Source organism: Gastrolobium bilobum, unplaced genomic scaffold (assembly GCF_033153095.1).
Source record: "Gastrolobium bilobum isolate Gb01-03AN ecotype WA unplaced genomic scaffold, APGP_CSIRO_Gbil_v1 utg39614, whole genome shotgun sequence".
Taxonomy (NCBI): domain Eukaryota; kingdom Viridiplantae; phylum Streptophyta; class Magnoliopsida; order Fabales; family Fabaceae; genus Gastrolobium; species Gastrolobium bilobum.
Window position 1 is genome coordinate 113,464 of NW_026896841.1, and position 22,675 is coordinate 136,138.

Below are 22,675 nucleotides of genomic sequence, written 5' to 3' on the forward strand. Positions count from 1 at the left end.
ATATTATTCTAGGAATATTCCTATACTTATTATAATTTTTCTTGATACTTCACCGGTACGCATTTATACGGCGAGGCCAAACCGATATCTGCACTTTTCATCAGAAAAGTGACTTTAAGCATTATTCTACTTTCTAATTAATTATCTTATCATCCTTATGCATCATCTTTATCAAATCCATGATCTGGTATAGATAATCTAATTTAATTTATTATTTAGCGGTGCAGGTTCTTACACTTATGATCTAAACAATGCCACCAATGATTAAAACAAACAACATATTGAAAACTATAAACATCTTATGATCTAATTCAATTAACATGAATTACAAAGAGATACATTGTGTATTGAAAATTGTATGAAGCATGCAAATATTAAAGGCTATAGGCATATTGAATGACTTATGAAGAGACATATGGTTTATTGGAAATAATTTTACTTTTCAATTATTAATAGGTGTAATAATCAATCCTATTAAATATAATAATAAATATTATTAATAGGCTTAATAATTTCTAATACAGAATGTAGTGTTATAATTGCAATAATATGATTCTTTTTAATCCAAAAAATTAATTAATTCTAATAGGTATAATAATATATATTATTAATATACTTAATCATTTCAGATGCAGAAAATAGTGAGGGGTAACTTTTAATAAGCAAACCGTCCCACCGTTGTTGGTGTGCCAAATGTCAACGAAACACTACAAGAAATTGACTTCCTTAATAACCCTCGCTAGACCAAATGACTTTCTTTTACGAGTTAAAGTGAATATTTTGCTTAGCATATTTCAAAGTGAAAAAAGTTAATTTTTTAAGAAAACTTTTAGAAAAAAATTTATTATTTTTAAACATGAAGGAACAAAAAATAGCTTTAAGTAGTGAATACCACTTTCCCCCACCAAAGATTACCTGTTAAAATAAAGGGTCTAAGGAAAGCCTAACAAAAAGACCTCTTTTTTTTTAGTAGGAACAAAAAGACCTTTTAGTCGTTGACTAGAGAGACATTTTTAGCTAGATAAACCCTGTTATTACTTAGTTATGAGTTGTGACCATGTAAAAGTTAAAACACGATATATAGCATACCCAAAAAAAAAAAAACACGATATATAGTTGTGAGCAAGGGAAATGGGAAGGATAGTGCGCTAGCTAGCACGCATTGAAATAGGATAAGTAGCTTCATTAAAATAAAAACAAAAAAATATACCATATATGCACCTTCTTGTGAATTTTTATGCAGTGCTAGGTCCATTTTAAATAGGTTCTTCATTTTGATTCAGGCCCAGTATTTATTTATTTTTCATGCAAAACCTCGCATGATTTTTTGGACTGCCATAATATAAGTAGGAACTGCCCAACATGTTTCCCGTCTTCATTCAAATAAATAAAGAAGCTAATTGTAGGTTTTTTTTATCTACCCTACCTATTTATTCGCCATGTTTGTTTCACAATCAATAATCTTACCAACTGGGCAGTAGAAATTCCAAAAAATTCTCAAAAATCTTCTTCGACAAAATTGTAGAATTTAAAATATGGTGGAAAATGATACAGCAATCTGCATGAAGAAAATACTCAAACCACTCAAGTGAAGACGATCAAACATGAACGAATCCTCAGCCTTGGAATCCTGATATAGCTGGCCTCAGTTTTGATTGTATCCTTGACCAATAAGGACATGTGCCTCGTGCTGTTTGCCTCGCCAGCACCCTTTCATCCTCGTCGCACACAAACACCAAGGACATCTCTTATAAACATCACCACCCCTTATGCTTATTTCTTCGAAGGACTTTTCACATTACAACGTTTTCATCAGTCACGGGTTCTTTTTTTTGGTCAAGCAAGAAGTCTCCGACTTCAGCATCAAAACTAATTAAAAAAAATTGCTCATGTGTTAGTGTACTATATTAATAATATAGAATATAGAAATAATATAAACAATTCAATCCAATAAAGTACAGAATGGGGAAGTAGAAAGTTATAAACGCACAAATAATGGGTAAAATTATGCAAAAGAACAATTTGAGAAAATGAAAAAGATAAGCATACAGAAACAATAGAAATATGTTCACAAAAGCTGATTACAAATGAAAAATATACAGGAACACGTATCCTATTTATACACGAACTAAGGAGGTTTTTTGAACTTATTTTTTATATTAAAACTTATTTTTCAAATCTTCTAACCAAATAATCATGGGTTCGTTTGTAGACCCAAGAAATTAATTAATCCTAATAGACATATAATAGATATTACTAATAGGCTTAACAATTTACGATGCAAAAAATAGTGGTATTATTAATATACTTAACAATTTCAATGTAAAAAGTAGTGGAATATTAATATAGTTGTCTGGTGTCTGCCACCAAAAATTGTTAAACTCTTCCCACCTATATCAAGTTTAAAATTCGAAATTTAAAAAAGGAATGAGATATTAGTACAACTGTTTGCTACCAATTAATACTGAACTCTTATTTACCAAAAAAAAAAAATACTGAACTCTTTTCCCACCTATATGAAATTTAAATATTGAATTTGAAAAGTTACTAAAATAGGAAATGTTTCAAAGTGGTTTTGTTATGAACACAAAGTGGATATTGAAGGAGAATACGACACATTAGCAAAGTTTTCAAAGAATATTTCTCCTTTTGTATAATATAGATTCAATTTTAACTGTCAATGTAACATTTATTATTCAATATTCATTCCTCTCACTATCTCATAATAAATTTTCCTTTGACTAAATATGTCTATACTATTATTTATCTATTTATTTATAATTTTTATATTAATATGATAAAGGAAATTCTCTATTCAGTTACAAATTTAATTTTCTCAAAATATTATTATTATTTAATTAAATTAAAAACTAAAATATTTAATAAAGTTATAAGTGTTTCTTATTTTGTAGTCGTAACTGCTTTCAGTTTTGTTTGAAACTTTGTAGTTATATAAAATTTTTATTATTACTTATATATTTTTAATTTTAACTTAAAAATGTGAATTGTGGGACATGCTTACATCACAAAACATTTGTTTGTTTTTTTTTAATTTTCAAGGCTCAAACTCAAAGAGTTAAATAAAACAAGAGAAGTCTAGGTATCTATTCCTAGAATAGATGATAGAATTATCCGAATTGAAGGAATTGCTATGAATCTTTTTTCTGAATATTTGTATGAATTTCCTTGATTTTAGATTATTTATCTATGTCTGTTGATTCAACAAGAGAAGTAAATCTGCCGCATCATTCATGGAAATGATGTTGCACACCCACTCTTCCAATTTTTCGGTCAAAAGACATAATAAATAAACAAAAATTTAAAGGGAAAAATATTTATTCTTCTAATGGATGGTCATTTAAAATTTAAATTAAAAAAAACTATCCACTTTCTCCCCATAATTTTCATAATTTATCTTAAACTGACACAATTGGCAAACATCATACCCAAATTTAAAACAAAGAAAATCGGTTTTGGATTAACTTTTGTTTAAAAAAATTCAAAGTAATAGTATTACTTTATTCATATACTTCCAAACGAGATCAGTGAATAATATTATAATAAGGGGAATATATTTCTAGCTGTGGAGTGTGGAATTAGGTTGAACCAAGAGGATGGTACAGCACATGCCTTATCATATCTTCATCAAGATTGCAATTCAGCTAGCAATTATTCAGAGATGTTAGTAATAGTATTGCCATCATTCACCAAGTGCTTGCTATTCTAAACATCATGATTGCCCACACACATGTTGGATTGAAAGAGCTCTCTAATCTCTAATTCCTTCTTTCATATGCTATTGGGAAGTGTGAACTGATCGTTTGCTTTAGATATAACTAAATCAAACATGCTGTTAAAGCTATCTCCCAAATTTGAAAAAACGAAGCTTCTTTTTCTGTTCTTGGCATAGCTGGACTCCTAAATTATAAATAGTTCCTCCAATGCATAGAACTTACTTGCATGCACTTATGGATATATCGCAGATGCTAGCTTTTGTTATGCCAGCTGCTTCAGTTTTTTCTTTGTGTTTTTCCTCGAAAGTCACTACTAAAAAAGCCTTGATTAGTGACGGAATTTAGAGACGGAAAAAAATCCATCTCTAAAAGGGACGAATTCAGATAGGGAATAACAATCCCTCATAAATAGGGAGGAAATTAGAGACAATAATATTTATGTCTCTGTTATTGACAGATTTAGAGACGGAACATCAATCCTTCTCTAATAGGTATCGTTTCGTCTCTAAGTCTGTCCCTAATAGAGACGAGCCATAATGTAACGGATTTTTGTTCGTCTCTAATTCTGTCAGTTTTTTCTTTGTGTTTTTCCTCGAAAGTCACTACTAAAAAAGCCTTGATTAGTGACGGAATTTAGAGACGGAAAAAAATCCATCTCTAAAAGAGACGAATTCAGATAGGGAATAACAATCCCTCATAAATAGGGAGGAAATTAGAGACAATAATATTTATGTCTCTGTTATTGACAGATTTAGAGACAGAACATCAATCCTTCTCTAATAGGTATCGTTTCGTCTCTAAGTCTGTCCCTAATAGAGACGAGCCATAATGTAACGGATTTTTGTTCGTCTCTAATTCTGTCACTAGTTTATTTAGTGACAGAAATATTTCACTTAGTGACGGAATTATTCCGTCTCTAATTAATGTTTTTTTGGTAGTGAGTACTCATTTTGTATTGTAATCATTACACCCTAGACCTTCTGTTGTTGATGTTTGATGACATAGCAAAAATGAATAGCCAAAGTGGCTCCCACAAACCATGATTTACGAATATTAAATATGGATCATAAGCGAGAATGTTAATGGTTCAAGTCAACTAGTCTTGTTATTGATTTTGCTCTTTGTGCATGAATTCAAAGTTCTAGAAGTCTCGTACTCTTGTAAGCAATTAAACTTAATTATCACCTATAATAGGAATTAAAAGGATGTAACACGAAAACAATTTAGCATTCATCCAATAATAAGCTAGTTATATTTTATTATTATCCGTTAAATTTAGTTATCTGAGTTAATGTATTTACCTTAGTTAACCAAGGTTAATGTATTACCTGAGTTAATGTATTAAAAGGATGTATTAACCAAGGTTAATACATTAACTCAGGTAACTAAACTTAACTGATAATAATAAAATATAACTATAGCTTATTATCCAACTCAATGGCTTCTCAATGAATAACATTTACATTAATTTTTGATAAGCCCTATAACTGCTGATCTGAGAGAGAGAGGTGGGGCGCAAAAAAGATAATATAAGTTTTGGCTTTAAAACCAATCTTATAATAAAATAAAATACATTAACTCAGGTTATAATTTAACCTTGGTATTAATACAAGGTTAAAGTATTACCTGAGTTAATATTTTCTATTATAACCGATGTATTAATACACACAAAGCCCTATAACTACTATTTATTTCTTTTCTTTTTCCTGTGTATACATCGGTTTCTATATATAAAATAAAATACAAAGCATGAACAAAATTTACAATACTTTGTCTCAAGGAGGCGCATCACAAGGTTAGGGTAGAGAAAGGGGATACTTCAAGTCACAAGGGGAGGCTTGAAAACGACTAGGGATGTTCCTTGAAGTAGTTCTCAAACTATAGTTAGCTTCATGGTTTGAGGGGCCTACATGGAAACCCTGAAGTGAGAGTTTAGAAGTAGAAACCGTGTTTAAGTAAGGAGGCAAGGACTTTAACACTTCAACCACATCACTCATTAAGGGTCTTGCTTTTGGATCTCCAACAAGGCAACGAGATGCCAACTTCATTACCCTATACATTCCTTTTTCTGAGAATTGACCTTGTAGTTTATGGTCAGTCAATTGGAAATAGTTGCATTTGTTTAATAGTGGCCTTGCCCATTCCACCAAGTCATGCTCCCCCTTAGGCCTTGTTTTGTCCATGACTTTCTTGCCAGTCAACATTTCAAGTAGAACCACCCCAAAGCTATAGACATCACTCTTGGAAGTGAGATGTCCTGCAACAATATACATCACAATAGGCACTTCCACTTCTTAAAAGATCTCAACCAATAATGTAGAAGAAACTTGCATATCTAATTTATCATTTTTTTTATTATTTTTTTTGAAATACTAATGTGGCATGTTAGTTGCATGGAAACTATAGAAATAACATTATATACTAGAGATATACTAGAGAATAAGTAATAATACTGTCATATATTTGCAGGATCTGTGTGCTTTTCTTGGAACCACAGAATGAAAATTATGCTTGGTGCTGCTAAGGGACTTGCATTTCTGCATGAAGAAGCTGAGAGGCCAGTGATATTTCGAGACTTCAAAACATATAATATTCTATTGGATGAGGTAAGTGGAATGTTAAATACTATATATATGTACTAGTTTTGAACACACAACTTTCCTTCCATCTTAACACTTTTCTATTTCAGGAATACAATGCAAAACTTTCTGATTTTGGCCTTGCTAAAGATGCTCCAGAGGGAGACTTAACTCATGTTTCAACTCAAGTTATGGGAACATATGGCTATGCAGCCCCTGAGTATGTGATGACAGGTTAGTGTAGTCAGATAATAGATCATCCTCTCTCTTTCATCTTATTTTGTTATTTGAAAGTTGTGATTCTTGAACCTGAATTGCTTCTAGTCCATTAAAGTCAAGAATCTTGAAAAAGCATATTAACACAGTCCCTTTTTTCTTTCTCCATTTTGTAATAAATTCTAAAAAAATACTATAATAAAATCCAAATATTACATAAGTTAAAAGAATATTTGTTCAAAGACATACTCTTAAACAGATGATTATCCAAGCTTCCTCGAGGCATGAACTCATATACTATAGTAGCCTTTTGTCATCCTCAATGCAATAACCAACCAATTTAACTAGATTTGGATGACTTAGTTGCCCAAGATAATTAATTTCAGCCTGAAATTATACATGAAACAATGAAGATATATCAAATGATATTTGGGAGTAGTTTAAAGCCTTAATTCAGAACTCACCTCGAATAGGATTATCTCCCGTGGAGGATACCTGTGGTTTATCTAAAAAAAAGTAATGCAAATCATAGAACTATGCCAAAATTATAAAATAAATAAAAAGTATTTTATATTTCGGGTTCATAATTAGCATGGCAACTTACATGCCATTCCTTATGGCCCTGATCTCCATTCTGGTTATGAGTCTTCACAGCAACTGGAAGTTGTCTTGGTGGAGAGCTCTCATTTTTTCCGATCCAGCCTTTGTAGACACAACCAAATCCACCCTCACCAAGCAAATTTTGGGATTTGAAATTGCTTGTTGCAAACTTGAGCTCGTTGAAGGAGAACTTCTGAAGATTGGAATAAGCCCTTAGCTCCTCGCTTAAGCTGGAAGAAGATGTTGCAATTCCTTTTAACTTGGGAGATCTTATTGTTCTTGAATAATTGTTTCTTGAGAATACTTGAGCAGCAACTGGTTTCTTTCTAGCACTGTAATTGGTTGTTGATCTACCTCCTTCTGATTTACAAGGAAAAAGAGAAAAAACAAAAAAGATATCAATTCAGAATTGAATTGTGAAACTTGAGATTGAGATTAAGTATTAAGAGTCATGCCATCATAAAAAGTAATGGCTAAACAATTCCAATAAAAACAAACACGTCCGGTACCTATTAAAAGTATATATATTAAAAGTGAATTATTAAACAAAATTAGAAAATGATGTAAACTCTAACAACAATGGAATAAATTTTTGGTTCAACAGTTGCATCGAAGACTTAGTGCAACCGATCAATAGGAGCATCATGCTTTAGCTGATATTTTCTCTTTTCTGATGTGTGTTGGCTGATATGTTATGTTTCTATTGATCGGTTGCACTAAATTTCAATGCAACTGTTATACCAAAGATTTATTCACAACAATAGTTAAACAAGGTATATGTAAATACCATATTTTTTGTTATTGCCATTGGAGGAGCCTTCTTCTTCAACTTTAAATCGCAAAGACATGCAACTTAACAAAAACCTGGGTTTCCACCAAAACCGTGAACGTTGACCTTCAATACCTTTGTTGTTGTTGTTCTTTCTTCCCTTATACTTTCCCACATTCGAAGCTCCAACCTTCACTCCACAAGGACTTGCCATATCTTCAACTCAGAACCCTAAACTGCAGACATATAAACTTCAACACAAATAGAAAAAAGAAAGAAAGAAAGAATGGGAGAGTGCACTGAGTAGCAGAAACAATGACAGACATATTTATGGAAACTCCAAATGCAAAAAGCAAAAGAAAAAAAATAAACAAATGTAGAACCATTCCAAAACCGAGAGAAGTTCATCATGAGAACAGAAAATGAACAAACTCCACAAGGAAAAATCGGGTTTTGAAAATTTTGATACATGAAAAAAAGGACATGCAATTGAAAGCAATAAAAGCATCACCAGAGAGAAAGAGAGATGGTTTTTGGGACAAGAACAGAGAGAGAGCTGGGACAATTGAAAGATATGGCAGCACTGAGAGATTGAATATATGAAATGGGGTGAGTCCGCTATTTATATTGAGCATTGCCTCTATCACATTTCAACGCGTGACACGATCACACATAAGGAAGAGAAGAAGATGTTGCATAGACCATTGCAACAAGACCCTGATTTTGCAAACATAGAAAGAGTAAGGAATATTACCACTATGGTTAGCCTAGGTGTGTAGGGTTAGCCTAGGTGTGTTTATTTTTTTATTTTTAGTACAAAGCCTAGGTGTGTTTAGTGTTCTATGCACTGAATATTACCACTTTGGTTAGCCTAGGTGTGTAGGGTTAGCCTAGGCATGCCATTGTAATCAAAAAAAGAAAAAAAGAGGAAGAAATATTCAAGGGCAAAAATTGCCTAGGTGTGTAGGGTTAGCCTAGGCATGCCATTGTAATAAAAAAAAGACAAAAAGAGGAAGGAATATTCAAGGGCAAAAATGAGAGAGAGAGATAAATATGTGTTGAAAAATAGGAGGAAAGAAAGAATAAAGTGCGACTACGTAACATGGCAGTGGAGACAAGCTGAAATTTGAGCACGAATGTCATAAAACGCCAAAAAAACCTACTAAATTAAGGCAGAGACAACAATCAACAAAAGCTACCAAAAATGATGTTATGTTATGTCATTATGATCAATAACGGAGTTGAGATAACATTTTCAATCTTATTCTTCAAATTAATCAAATGATAATTAAGGTGAAAATTATAATTTGTATTATAAGCCCAATCTTTATCTATATCTATATGGGACATATTTAGTGAGAAGATCAATGAATCCTCAATTTAAAGTAAAAGCACGTATAACTTATTTTTAATAAAATTTATTGTTAACCTTGAATGTGAGATATAATATTCACTCCTCTCACTATCTCACAATAAATGTTCCTCTCATTAAACATGCCTCTTATATTTTTATCAGTGTTTAAAAACCCGACCCGGCCGAGGTCAGGGGTCACGAAGTCACGGGTTCAACCGGGGAGTCAGGGGATCACTATGATGACCCGATTTTATATATTAAAAAATTATAAATATATATATCCTATATGAAAATATTAAAAAACAAACCATCAATCATCAAAATTCAAAATATACTTAACATAATCCACCAATTACAACAACAAGTTAATATTACACAAACTAATTAAAGTATCAAGATACCAAAGTACAAAACTCATATTCTAATGGGGACACTACGCTGACCTGATTCTGCCTCTTTTGGGAAGGTCACTGATAAAGGAAAGTTTGAAGGAAGTAAGAATGCGTTTTTATTTTCCATCAACGACCGTAAGGATTTTATTTGAAAGGGTAAAATTATTTCCTATTTTAGAAGATTCTCGACAGCGAGGTGAAGATTGAAGACGTCTAGGTCGCTGGGAGAGAAGAGAATGATTAGATTTAGGTTTGCAAGCATTTTTATTTTATTAAAAAAAATAAAATGATGTTATTTCATGATTTTTTTTTTTTAAAAAAAATATGCAGAGACTCCCTTTAACTCCTCTGACCTGGGAGTCATTGAAACCCGGCCGGGGTTGAGAGTCGGAGGGATCGATTTGCATATAGAGTCTAACTTGTGACCCCAACCCTCAGAGGGGAGGGGTCAGGGTTGATCCGGGTCAACCGGGAGTGGAGTGGATTTCTAAAACACTGACTTTTATACAATTATTTATCTATTTATTTATAATTTTATAATAATATTATGAAGAGAACTATCTCATTCAGTTACAATTTTACTTTTCTAAAATATGATGCAAATTAAGGAAACTGAAATCTGAAATGGGAGTATATTCTTTATGTTCCTGGTGCAGTTACACCTTTTTTAAAAATAGAAAAAAATCAGGACACGAAAATAAATAAATAAAATGATATAAATAAAAATATCATAAAAAATTTTATTTTGAAAAAATAGAACACCCAATGCAGGACACTCGGTTCACTTTAAAAATTCTCCTAAAATGGAAGGTGCCAAGAAAAAAAAAGTGAGGAGAGAGACAGCAGATCCTACCAAAATAGGGACCATGAAATCATGAATTGGAAAGAAACTCTCGACACTGTACCTTTTACGGCAGAGACAGACAGAGGATAGAAACTCAGGTGATCCTAGTTGATTAGCCACATTTACATCCGCGTACACGTGTAATGAGATGAGTGAATCCTGGCAATTGAAATTTAATTTGAATATTTAAACCAAAAAATAAATGCATGGTATTACTTTTTAGTAAATTTTAATTTTAGCCTTCAATGAAACATTTATTATTCAATATTTACTCCTCTCACTATCCCATAATAAATGTCACTTTGGCTAAATATGTCTATATTATTTATTTATTTATTTATTTGTACTTTTGTATTAATATTATAAAGGAAATTCTCTATTCAGTTACAGGTCTCAAAATATTATTAATTAAATATTTAAAAAAGTTATAAGTGTTTATTATCTTATAGTTGTAACTGCTTTCAGTTTGGTTTGAAACTTTGTAGTTATATAAATTTTATATTATTACTTATATATTATTAATTTTAAGTTAAAAAAATGTGGATTGTGGGATATACTAACATAACAAAACATTTGTTTTTTTTTCCGTCATTCTTTTTTATTTTCATGACTCAAATTCAAGAGTTAAATAAAAACAAGTTGTTTATCTATTCAACCAACAATAAGAATTATCCGAATTGAAGGAATTGCTATGAATTTCTTCTTTCTGAATATTTATGTGAATTTCTTTGATTTTAGATTATTTATTTTGTTATGTCTCTTGATAAACAAGAGAAGTAAGTCTGCCGCATCATTCATAAATTCATAGAAATGATGTTGTACACTCACTCTTCCTATTTTTGGGTCAAAAGACATATAATAAATAAACAAAAATTTAAAACTAAGAAAAACGGCTTTTGGATTAATTTTTGTGTAAAAAAATTGAGAGTAATATTATTACTTTGATCTCCATCATTACTTTCTCAAGTACCCATACACATTGAGATACTATACCCCCGTGAGGAATAAAGATTTAACTTGTAATATTCGAATAAAAATAATAATAATAATAATAATCAAAGTAATAACATATATATACATAAATATAAATATAAAATAATAATAAACAATACATAAATAATGATTATTTTTATTATAATAAAAATAATGAAAAAAAGCAAATACAGATATATATTAAAGTATTAAAAATAATTGAAATAATATATTTAAAAAAAAAGAAAAAAAAAAGATCAGCGCATTGATGTGTGCATGTACATCTCACCTCTTCAAGTCAAGTAAACTATCTTACTTAGGAAGTTATCTAAACAATTATTACTAAAGTAGATTTTTTTGGATTTTGTTAAAGAAAATAAATTAACATCTATATATATATATATATATATATATGCACTTTGAGATTATGACGAAAAAAGAAAACAGACAAGGAGAGAGTAGAGCGTAGACATGGCAAGGAAATAAATAAAAATGGAAAGGTAATATTAGGAATAAGTAATTCATTCTCTTCTTTATTTTTTTAAAAGTTGATTTTTATATATTTTAGAAAGCTATGTTGGTTCTGTTTTTATCTATGTCATGTTGAAAGTTGGTATTTTAAAGTTATTTCTTTAAAAGTTGTGAAGATGTCGTTACTCTGTCAAAATTATTTTATAAATTTTTCTACTCTTTTAATTTATTTTCTATATTTGACTTTGTGAATTTGATAAATTTACTTATATTAGATATGAAAATGATCTTGAATCAAATTTATAGAAATTAAAGAACTTCTTTGGTACCAAATAAATACTAATGGAATATGTAATCTTTTATTGAATGATTCTGATGTGACTGACCCACAAGGGGATCAGAATGGTTATAGGGTAAGGGACGCCTTATCATGGCTTGAACTCCGCCATACAAAACCTTTCACACACAAAACCCACAGAATTTGGGCGCTCACAAAATTGAGTATTAGTCATTTCAATTAAAGATTACACGTTCCTATATATGTATGTATATAGAAACCCATAAAGTTTGGGTAGCACCCACAAAGGTTTGGGTATGACTGAATGAAGAACGCACAAAGGTCTGGGCTTATATTTATTTATTTATGATATTATTTTCTTATTATAAATTTATTCTGTGAGAATGATATTTTTCACTTAAGTGGCTGGATTGGTTATAATTCGAAAATTCCAATATTACTAAGATTTATCTCACGTGTGTCTGTTTTTATGCTAACCTTTCAGAGTAAACAGGCCAGTATGTGTAACTTTGGAGTAAGGTAAAGCACTATGGTTAAAGACTTTGAAGACTATACGGAGCTCAGTAGAGCAGATAATAGAAAATAAAAATATTTCTTTTTAGTTTAGATTATAATGTATTCTGATGTAATATTTAACTTGATTTCTGTATAATTATATTTTAAGAATATTTTGTCATATGTCTTGTTTCATATCAGTTGCGTTAGAATTTTATTATAATTCTCATCTTCTTATTTAAAATAAGATTTAAGAATTAATATGATATCATCTATGCTAATGAGTTGTAGAGGATATTACATAACTCTATTTCCTCAGTTGTGTTTGTAAGGGTGAAGTTTAAATTTTGTTGAACAAAAGTTAAATTAATGTTCAGAGTTCTGAAATACTCGTTCAATGAATGTGGAAATATTATGCTCAGAATAGGAGTGTGTCTATCCTTGGATTCCAATCACATTTTTAACTTACGAAATCGTATAAACTACGAAAGTCAGAGAAAGCAAGTACATGTAATATTTATCCAATTATAAAAATGAAATTCTGTGGCGCACTAGATTAACCATTGTACCTGAAAATTGAAATGCCATAAGACGCATACATCACTTTTTATTTGGTATGATAGCGGCACTAGATTTCATTATCTTTTGCAAACGTTCCAAAGGTCTAATAAGAAATGAGTTGAGGGTTTTGAATATTTTATAAAATATTTATATTTTTATTGCAGAAATTTTTTTTCTGCAATTTTTTTTTGTTATATTCACATAAAAATGAGTGACCCTCATTTTATATAAAAGCTACAACGAGGTCCATAACAAGTACATCACTATATCACGGTCCAATATTGACTTGTCCATTCCACAACTCAAAATATTGTTAATTCCATTCTCTAGATCAAGAATCCAATACTATCATCATGCGTCATTCTTTTGTCAAGCTTTTGCCTATGGGATTGCATTTTTATGTCACAGATGAAATATATTTTTTCCTACTGAGATATATAAACGGGTCCCACAAGTTTTTAAAAAAAAAAATAAACAAAGCGTGAGGTTCGATGTCTATATAGGAGAAAATAAAATTTTTATGTAACAGAAGACAATCATTTCCCTTTGCCTAGGGATTGCATTTTCTTATGTCACAGATGATATATTTTTTTTCTACTGAGACATATAAACGGGTCCCACAAGTTTTTAAAAAAAAAAAGAAAAAGAAAAAAACAAAGCATGAGGTTCGATGGAGCAATATATAAAATATTTTATAATTTTAATTTCAAAATATAAAATATTTTCCTCTGCAATATGTAAAATATTTTTTAATATTAATTTCAAAATAAATTTTTTACTTAATAAATTTTTTAATTACCACATCCAAATATAAAATAATTTCAACTGTTGAAAAAAAAATCTAAAAAGAAATATTTACAAAAATTATTTTTTCGAAAATCTATCCATACGAACGCTAAATTGGGGCAAATATATCGATGGAGAAGAAGATGTAGTCTTTCTTTTTCATTTTTAAATCATTTAGTCTTAATGTGGAATAAACTTTTGAAACCGTGCACGAAATCTTTGTATGTTGACTGAACTATAATTAAGGGTGTAAATGGGCTAGGCTGAACTCAGCCCAGCCTACGGCTCGACCTACATTGAGCCCAACCCAAGTCCGGTGTAACGGACCATGTAGCAGACTCTACTGCTAAGTCCAGCCCAACTCGTGGCATAGAAGGGGAGCCCAAACGCAAGCATCAATTACCCAACTACCTGAAAGACTATGATACAAGCTAAAGTCATACTGGGCTTTTAAAATAACACTGGTGTTACAATGTCACACTAAGACTTTATTTTCATGTTTGTGTTTTTACATTTAAACTGATGGCCTAATAGTAATAGGGCCCTATATGTTGCATCAACAATGAGTAATAGTTAAGCAGAATTAATCATCTCTCTTCTACTCTTTCTCTCTCTTCTGATTTCTCTCTTTCTCTCCCTAATTCTTATCTCTTTCTTCTGTCAACCGCATCTGAGTGCTACGTTACGAGCATTTTTAGATGAATGACATTCTCTTGTAGATTTTATTTCAGCATCCAGTAATTGTAATTTTCTTATTTTTCCCATTTCTTTGACTCTATTCCTCTATGATATAGATTCTAGAGCTGAGGTATTATGTTGATTCTTTCTTGTTTGTCATTTTTTTCTTATGAGAAGTACTAGTGCATGCATGAATGGAACTTTATTTGCTCTATACAATTATTTTTTTTGCTTAGTATATATAGTGGGAGGCCTTCAAGGCCTATAGGCCATGTCAGACTTTCTTATTTTTGAAAATGGGTCGGGCTTGACCTACAAATAAAGTCTTTAATAGGCCAGTAGGCCAGATAGGCTGAATTTTTTTTTATTTAGGCTTGGACCAGGATGGCCAAAGCCCAGCCCAGCCCATTAACACCCCTAACTATAACAATACAAAGGTTGGATATCTAATATAAGGATTTCGGTTCTGTTAACCTCAAATGAGATTGTAGTTAGTCTGTGTCAACGACTTTCAGGGTAGTTGATTAGTTGCCATTTTTTAAGAGGGAGTAAAAACAGGATTGCCACATCTAATTTTAATTTAATTTAATATCTTAATAGGCTTTTCACGGATCAAACCAATGTTATTATAACCGGCCCGGTCATTGACTCGGTTGAGGTACTGGGTCACTGGGTCACTGGTTCAATCGCATGACCCGGTAATTATATATAATTTTATAAAAAATTATAAATATACTGAAATATCTAAAAAAATGATTACATTTTCAAATATTTTAATATAAAAAATAATAAATCACTTATTATTATTCAATAAAGGATCAAACAAAAATATAATGATCGTGATACGAGGCTTTAAGTTCAGAAAATGACATCCCTAACTATAAATTAAATAAAAATTTTTTGCATAGTGCATAATTGAAATAATATTAGTATTGTAAATACATAACTTATGTAAGTTAATAAGCAAAAAAATATTCAAATATGTCCATTATGATTTTTTTTTGAAAAAAAAAAAAATTGGAATTTTTTTTGTGACCAGGCCGGATCACTGGTTAACCGACCGGGTCACCAATTTTCATAAAAACAGGCCGGGTCAAACCGGGTTACATCGGTTCTGATGCATGACCGATAAGTACCGGTTATATGACCAGTTTACCAGTTCCCAAGTCGACCCGACCGATCGGTCCGGGTTTAATAATACCGGTGAAACTCAATAAACTTTTGGGAATAAGAAGTCGCATAGTTAATTTTTCTCCTCCACTAACATCGAAATTGTACCTCTGTTGTTTTTTTAAATCACGGCGGGTGCCATTTATTTGTGTCTCCACAAGACTTTCTCCTGGGCCCAGCCCCACCCTCGTGCAAAGTTAGAAAATTGAGGTCTTCTCAATAAATAAAAAAATTAAATGTGTTACGGACTCCTGAGCTCATGAATGTCAATGATACAAATAATCATGTCCGAGTTAATACAGATCTGAACCTGGATAATCAAATCCGAGTTGGAGTCGCTGAAGGACGTGGTGTAGTTAACACTGGTAGTGGCCTGGGCAACAATAATCACAATGCAAATGTGATAGCCCGTAACCGGAACACTGGAATAAGTGGAAATGTGGAGTCTAACTGGGTTGAAGCTAAGCACAATCGAAATATGCAAGTTCAACAGAACCGCTATAAAGCTGATCACAATCGTGATATTCGGATCCAAGGCCGTGCTGAAGCTGGGATGTATAGGAGAAAATATCGTTAGGGGCGATACAATAATAGTCCTTTTCTCCATTCCCAAGAGAAATTTGACTCGGCACATTTGTCGAAATATGATGGAAGTCAATATCCACTAGTCCATATTAATATATTTGACACTGATATGTATATCAGAGGAATTGATGAGCCCATCATTTCTCAGATATTTGCTACAACTCTGACTGGAGCTGCGCAAACACCAAATTCGATTGGATCTTTTGAAAATTTTGGAGAAATTTTTTTACTGAACTTTGCAAAAGAAAGAAGCATCTGAAGTCCGAGTTTGCACTTGATAAAATCCGGCAGCAATCTAGAGAGACTCTCCAAAAATATCTACATCGTTTTAAAGATGCAGCATTACAAGTTCCGGGTTTACAAGAGAATGTGCATGTGCATTTGATTGTAGCCGACTTAGATGATTCATCTCAGCTAGCAAAGTCAATATATAAATTAAGATCTAGTGAGAACGTTGGAAGAATTCGAAGATAAAATATTGCTGAGATAATGGGTGTAAATTACTAAACTTACCATTTTAAGTTTTAAATTTTGAAACTGAATCACCATGACTGGAACAGTATTTTCTGGAACAGTCATTTTCTGGTAAACCCAAAATGCCATCTTCCATGTGGTTTTCTGTAACAGTATTTTTCATGAAATTTTACAAACAAATCACAATGGCTGGGCAAAGGATTTTCTTGGTTGAATTTTTTTGAGTCTTGTATCAAACATGGTCAAGTTGAAATACCAATGGAAGTTGTCTGAGTATCTACAAGAAAATCCCCTACCAAATACCCTTAAGTCTGCTGACATGGAATTTAAGAGATTAACACCTAACAATTCGCTACAATAATTTTACATGTAATAATTATTGACTTTTATTAAGTTTGGAAGGTGTTGATAATTATTGGTTAACTTTAAAAAAAATAAAATCAACACAAAGTTATTATAAATTTACCATATATTCTTATGACACAATGAAAATTCACCAAACCTATTAGGCTATTACAAATTACTTTAGTAATTTGATTTCAAAGTGATTTTATTTTACACTATCTGAACAAAATAATTTTATTTTAATTAACTTTTGAAAGAGGAGTTTTGATACACATGTTGACCTAGAAATTGGATGATAAGCTGACTCTATTAAAGGACATTTCAAGCTTAATGAATTCATTAAAAAAGAAACAGTATATTCAAACTTGTTAACTTTCACCCATTAATACAAACCTAGCTATATAATTAGGGAAAATATTTTCTCCCTGGAGAAAATTTTTCTCATGTTAATGACACATTGTATAAATGGGTCTCACAAAATAGTGGAAAGAGAAAAAAATTTAAGGTAGGACCCACTTATGCTTTAAGTCACTAACATGAGAGAAATTTTCTCCTTTCAAAGGAGAAAATGTTTTCCCATATAATTAATCGTGAAAGCTTTAAGTTTAATTATTAAAAAAATATTGGTGTGGTAGGGAAAGAAGAGACGCGCTGATTGGACTTTGGAAAAGAATTCTTTTTTGAAATATTATTTTGAAACCTAAACAATTTTTTTAAGGTAAATAGTTTCTCCTGCAACTAAAAAAAAACATAGGCTGCATGAAAATTTAACAAATAATCAAGTTAATAACGATGTTTTTTTATCTATGCGGGAAGGGATGAAATTCTCCTGTAAATGAAAATTTTCAATTCTCTTCTTTTATGTGTATAAAATAAAATTATCTATTATAGTATCAAAAAAACTAATTCCTTAAAAAAATATAAGGTTAGCACTAATCCTCCAATTAAAATTAAGAATAAATGCTTCTACAGTAATATGTCAGAGATAAAAATATTATTTCAACACATATTTGATTATGAATGGAGGGAATATATGCCACGCTAGTATTGAAATTATTCTCCAAATTTTGGAACAGTGACCAATGTGTCATGTTTTGGTAAAAAAATTATCAGAATGTCACGCGAACAATAAAATTTCTCAAAATGTCACACGGCATAATTCGCTACACAGTGCAGCGAATTATGTGTGCAAATAATTCGCTACACACTGTAGCGAAATATGTAGTTGAGATATATAGTCCCACATTGATTGTGTGGACAACTAATGTAGCCTTTATAAGGCCTTGGACACTCCCACCCTTCGAGCTAGCTTTTGGGGTGGTATATCCCAAGGTTCTTTACATGGTATCAGAGCTTGAGTGACTATAAGGTCACAAGTTCGATCTTCACTGCCTCTCACTTTCAAGTGGAATTAAAATAAAAAAAGCACAAAAAGGTAAACCAAAAATTGGGCCTGTGCAATTCCACGCTTCTCGCCCAAAGGGCTCTTGCGTGAGGGGGCGAGTTGAGATATATAGTCTCACATTGATTGTGTGGACAACTAATGTGGCCTTTATAAGGCCTTGGTCACTCCCACCATTTGAGCTAGCTTTTGAGGTGGTGTATCCCAAGGTTCTTAACATATGTCACATCAGAATGCACAGAACCAAAAATGCCACGTGTCAAACAAGGAGAAATTCACTACACTTTGTAGCGAATTTCTCCTCGTTTGACACGTGGCATTTTTGGTTCTGACGTGGCATATTTCGCTACACTGTGTAGCGAATTATTTGCACACATAATTCACTGCACTGTGTAGCGAATTATGTCGCGTGACATTTTGAGAAATTTTACTGTTCGCGTGATATTCTGGTAATTTTTTTGCCAAAACCTCCAAAACTTGCTATCTTATATTTACAGAGCAATTGCATAGTGCCATTTGTCAAACAGGTATCATCACATCTGAATAACCATTTAAAATTTCTTAAGAGTGATATAAGTGACGTAATATATTATCTAGTTTATAATTTTAAAAAATTGGTGATTAATTATGTCATTTATCCAATTAAGTGCTGCCACCTAAAAGGCTAAAATATAGGTCACTGTGCACATCTAAGGCAATCTTTTACTTCTTAACAGTTGTTTTGGATTTGATCCCGTCATTGACTCTTGTTTGAATTTAATGGGCTTTCATTATACTTTACGGCCCATATTTATGTTCATATCACTCTATAACTTGAATTCTCTTATTTCTTATTCAGAAAAGATATTGTAACAATCAAGTTGTGTTATTATTATGTTATTATTAATCAATTTCATCGTTGGTCGATTATGTTGATTTAACGGTTGTATTTATTTTCATCTTTGTATAGTTATTATTCCCCATATTTAAAGTAAAAGCATTAAATATGAAAAATCATAACCATACAAAGGTGAAAATAAATATAAAGTATTAAATTTGGAAAATCATGATCATACAAAGATAAAAATAAATATGACCGTTGGATCAACACAATCGATCTAATTGTGAGATTGATTGGTAGTACCTTGATAATAACACAACTTGTTTGTTACAATATATTTCCCCTTCGTTATTTGTAAAAAAAAGTTTAAATTTTAATAAAGTTAGTTTTATAAATTGTCATGGGATTAACCTCTCGAGCAAATTATAGTTGGGAATCTTTAATAAATTTGTTTTTTGTTCAATCATTTTTGTCATAAACTCAATTAATTCGGTTTGAGTATTATTAAATTCATTGGGAGAACTCTTCTCGAGATTTATAATTAAGAGAAACAAATTTTTATAAAAAAAAACTCGAAGCCTTTGATCATTTAATTTCTTGAGGGTGCGATTCATTTATCACTATAATTAACTTTTGTGTTTATAACACTTATTTACTGTAAGGAGGATAAGTGTGCCTTAATTATATAGCGGGTCCAACTAGCTACTAGTCCGGTTAGGATTTGGGTTGATGACCAAACCTGACTTATCCGGGTCAGTATCTTGTTCCTTTGCCGTTGGGTTTAGCCCTATGGGCCTGGCACCGTCCAACCACTATAATGCATAAAAATAAATGGAAAAAAGTACAATTTTTTTTGGGTTTTATTAATTTCATGTTAAAGGAGATAAATTATCTCATGTCATAAAGATAAATTTATGGGCTCCACCACCTGAAAAAAAAATGACACAGTTATCGAAGGATGTGTAGGAGAGAAAGTTATTACATGTAGCATAAAAGTAATTTTTTTTTTTCCATTTTTTTATGTATTAATAGGCTAAAGCTCAACGAGAGAATCTTTTTTAATTATTTATATTTTTACATCAGTGATCATATTTGTTATTTAAAAGAAAAAAGTGCATGTACTAGGTCAGCTAAAATGAATAACCATTATACCATAAAATAGAGCCTATATAATGTTATTAATTTGGAACGGTGTTGTATATTGTGGGAACAGTACTGTGACTTGAGATTGAGCTATATACCATAACAAAAGAAACCACCGACAGATAAAAGAATAAGAGATAATATATATATCTCAAGTAATAGTTAGCTTCATCAGCTTCTTTGTTAGTATATTCTCCATAACAAAAGATGGTTCCCCTTTAAAATTAAGTTCAGTCACCATGCATTAAATGACAAAAGAAAAAAGTAAGGTCAAAAGATGCATTCCACTTTCTTCATCCTAATATCAAGAAAAGTTGAATGAATTTTTAAGAGTTTAATATTTTTCATCTGCATATAAAATGATCTCTTATATATATATATATGGGTCAGGATCATTTTACACCAGTGTAAGTTACATTTCTAATCTTATTCGTTGATCTCATTTATATCTAAGGACTCAAATTTTTTAGTAATGTGAGTCATTGGATTTAAGTGGATCAATGGTTAAGATTGAGTGTAAGATCACTAACTTTTACACCGGTGTAAGAATATCCTGCCCCTATATATATATATATATATATATATATATATATATATATATATATATATATATATATATATATATATATATATAAGTGTATGAGGTCTAGTTTTTTTTTTTTTTTTTTTTACATAATTTCACATGAGTTTCACATACTTTTATATAGGCATAAGAGATAATTTTATCTCATATACTATTGAGAAACTTTAAACCTATTTTTTAATTGCTAAACCAACAAATAAATTTTGATAATCTCCGGACAAGCATTTCTATCCAGCTTCCTTTTAAATTTCATCAACAACCATATATAGCTGAAGAGCTAGACGAGAGTTATTGTGTAGATTTAGTCTTTATGATTTGTATAAACTAAGTTAATAAATTAATATTAAAATTGACATATCATTTAAAATATTTATCTAACATTAATAATTATTTAATATAAAATAATAACATATCATATATATATATATATATATATATATATATATATATATATATATATATATATATATATATCCTAGCTATTCTTAGCGATATTGGAGAATCTCATTGCTATTACCCAAACAAGCATGAAACATATGCTTGCGTATTTGTCTATAGGTCAAATCGGATATGTAATTATTGGAATAATTGTTGGAGACTCAAATGGAGACTCATTGCCAAGGAAGCACGGACACTTGTAAAAACAGGAAGAGTCGGGTCCGACACGGCGACACACTCCGACACGGTGTCGGACACGCGGTTGACTTTTTCCGACACGTTGACCATTCCGACACGCGAATTTGACCGTGTCCGACACGGTCAAATGGCATTTTCGTAATTTTTTTTTTTAATTTTTTGTTTTTAAAGTTAAAATATATTAATAAAGCTTTCACCTGATCATATCAATTTTATCTTTTTGTCTTTTTTTTCCTTAAGTAGATAAGAGATCATCTCCAGCATCATTGTTGTCAACTCCTATCACGCTCTTGTTGTATCTTCTTCTCTCTGATCTCTCTAATATGATTTGATCTCTCTATCTGATATTATATCTCTCTCATCCCAGTTCTTATTTTTTTATTAAAGTTTCTATTTATAACGTGTTGATGGGTATTATTAATTTAGTTTCATTTTTTTGTTAAATTATTAAATATTAAATGAAATATCACTATATAAATTAAAAATATTATTTAATATTAAAACGTGTCCCAACGTGTCGAAATCCATAATTTTTTTGGATTGACGTGTCGGAGTGTCGTGTCGTGTCGTGTCACGTGTCGCGTGTTGTATCGGTGCTACATAGCTCATTGCTATTACGAAAACATGTGAGTTGGGGTATTTTTGTCCCACAATTTGCTTTTCAGCTTTCTCGATGTTGGATTCCTCAATTACCACATATTTTTTGGTAATTTGAAATTTTAGTTTTCTTTGTAAATTCGATTATCGGTAAACGAAGGTATTCGGAAA

The 22,675-nt window shown here is 31.0% G+C and overlaps 1 protein-coding gene and 1 pseudogene across 1 annotated transcript; both read right to left on the minus strand.

The window, feature by feature from the left end:
* Positions 1–5,530: 5,530 nt before the first annotated feature.
* Positions 5,531–6,007, minus strand: LOC133302295 (serine/threonine-protein kinase PBL34-like). Its single transcript, XM_061502053.1, has one exon. The coding sequence runs from the start codon at positions 6,005–6,007 to the stop codon at positions 5,531–5,533; it is 477 nt and encodes a 158-aa protein (XP_061358037.1).
* A 576-nt stretch (positions 6,008–6,583) lies between these two features.
* Positions 6,584–8,112, minus strand: LOC133302296 (serine/threonine-protein kinase PBL34-like; annotated as a pseudogene).
* Between the last annotated feature and the right edge of the window lie 14,563 nt (positions 8,113–22,675).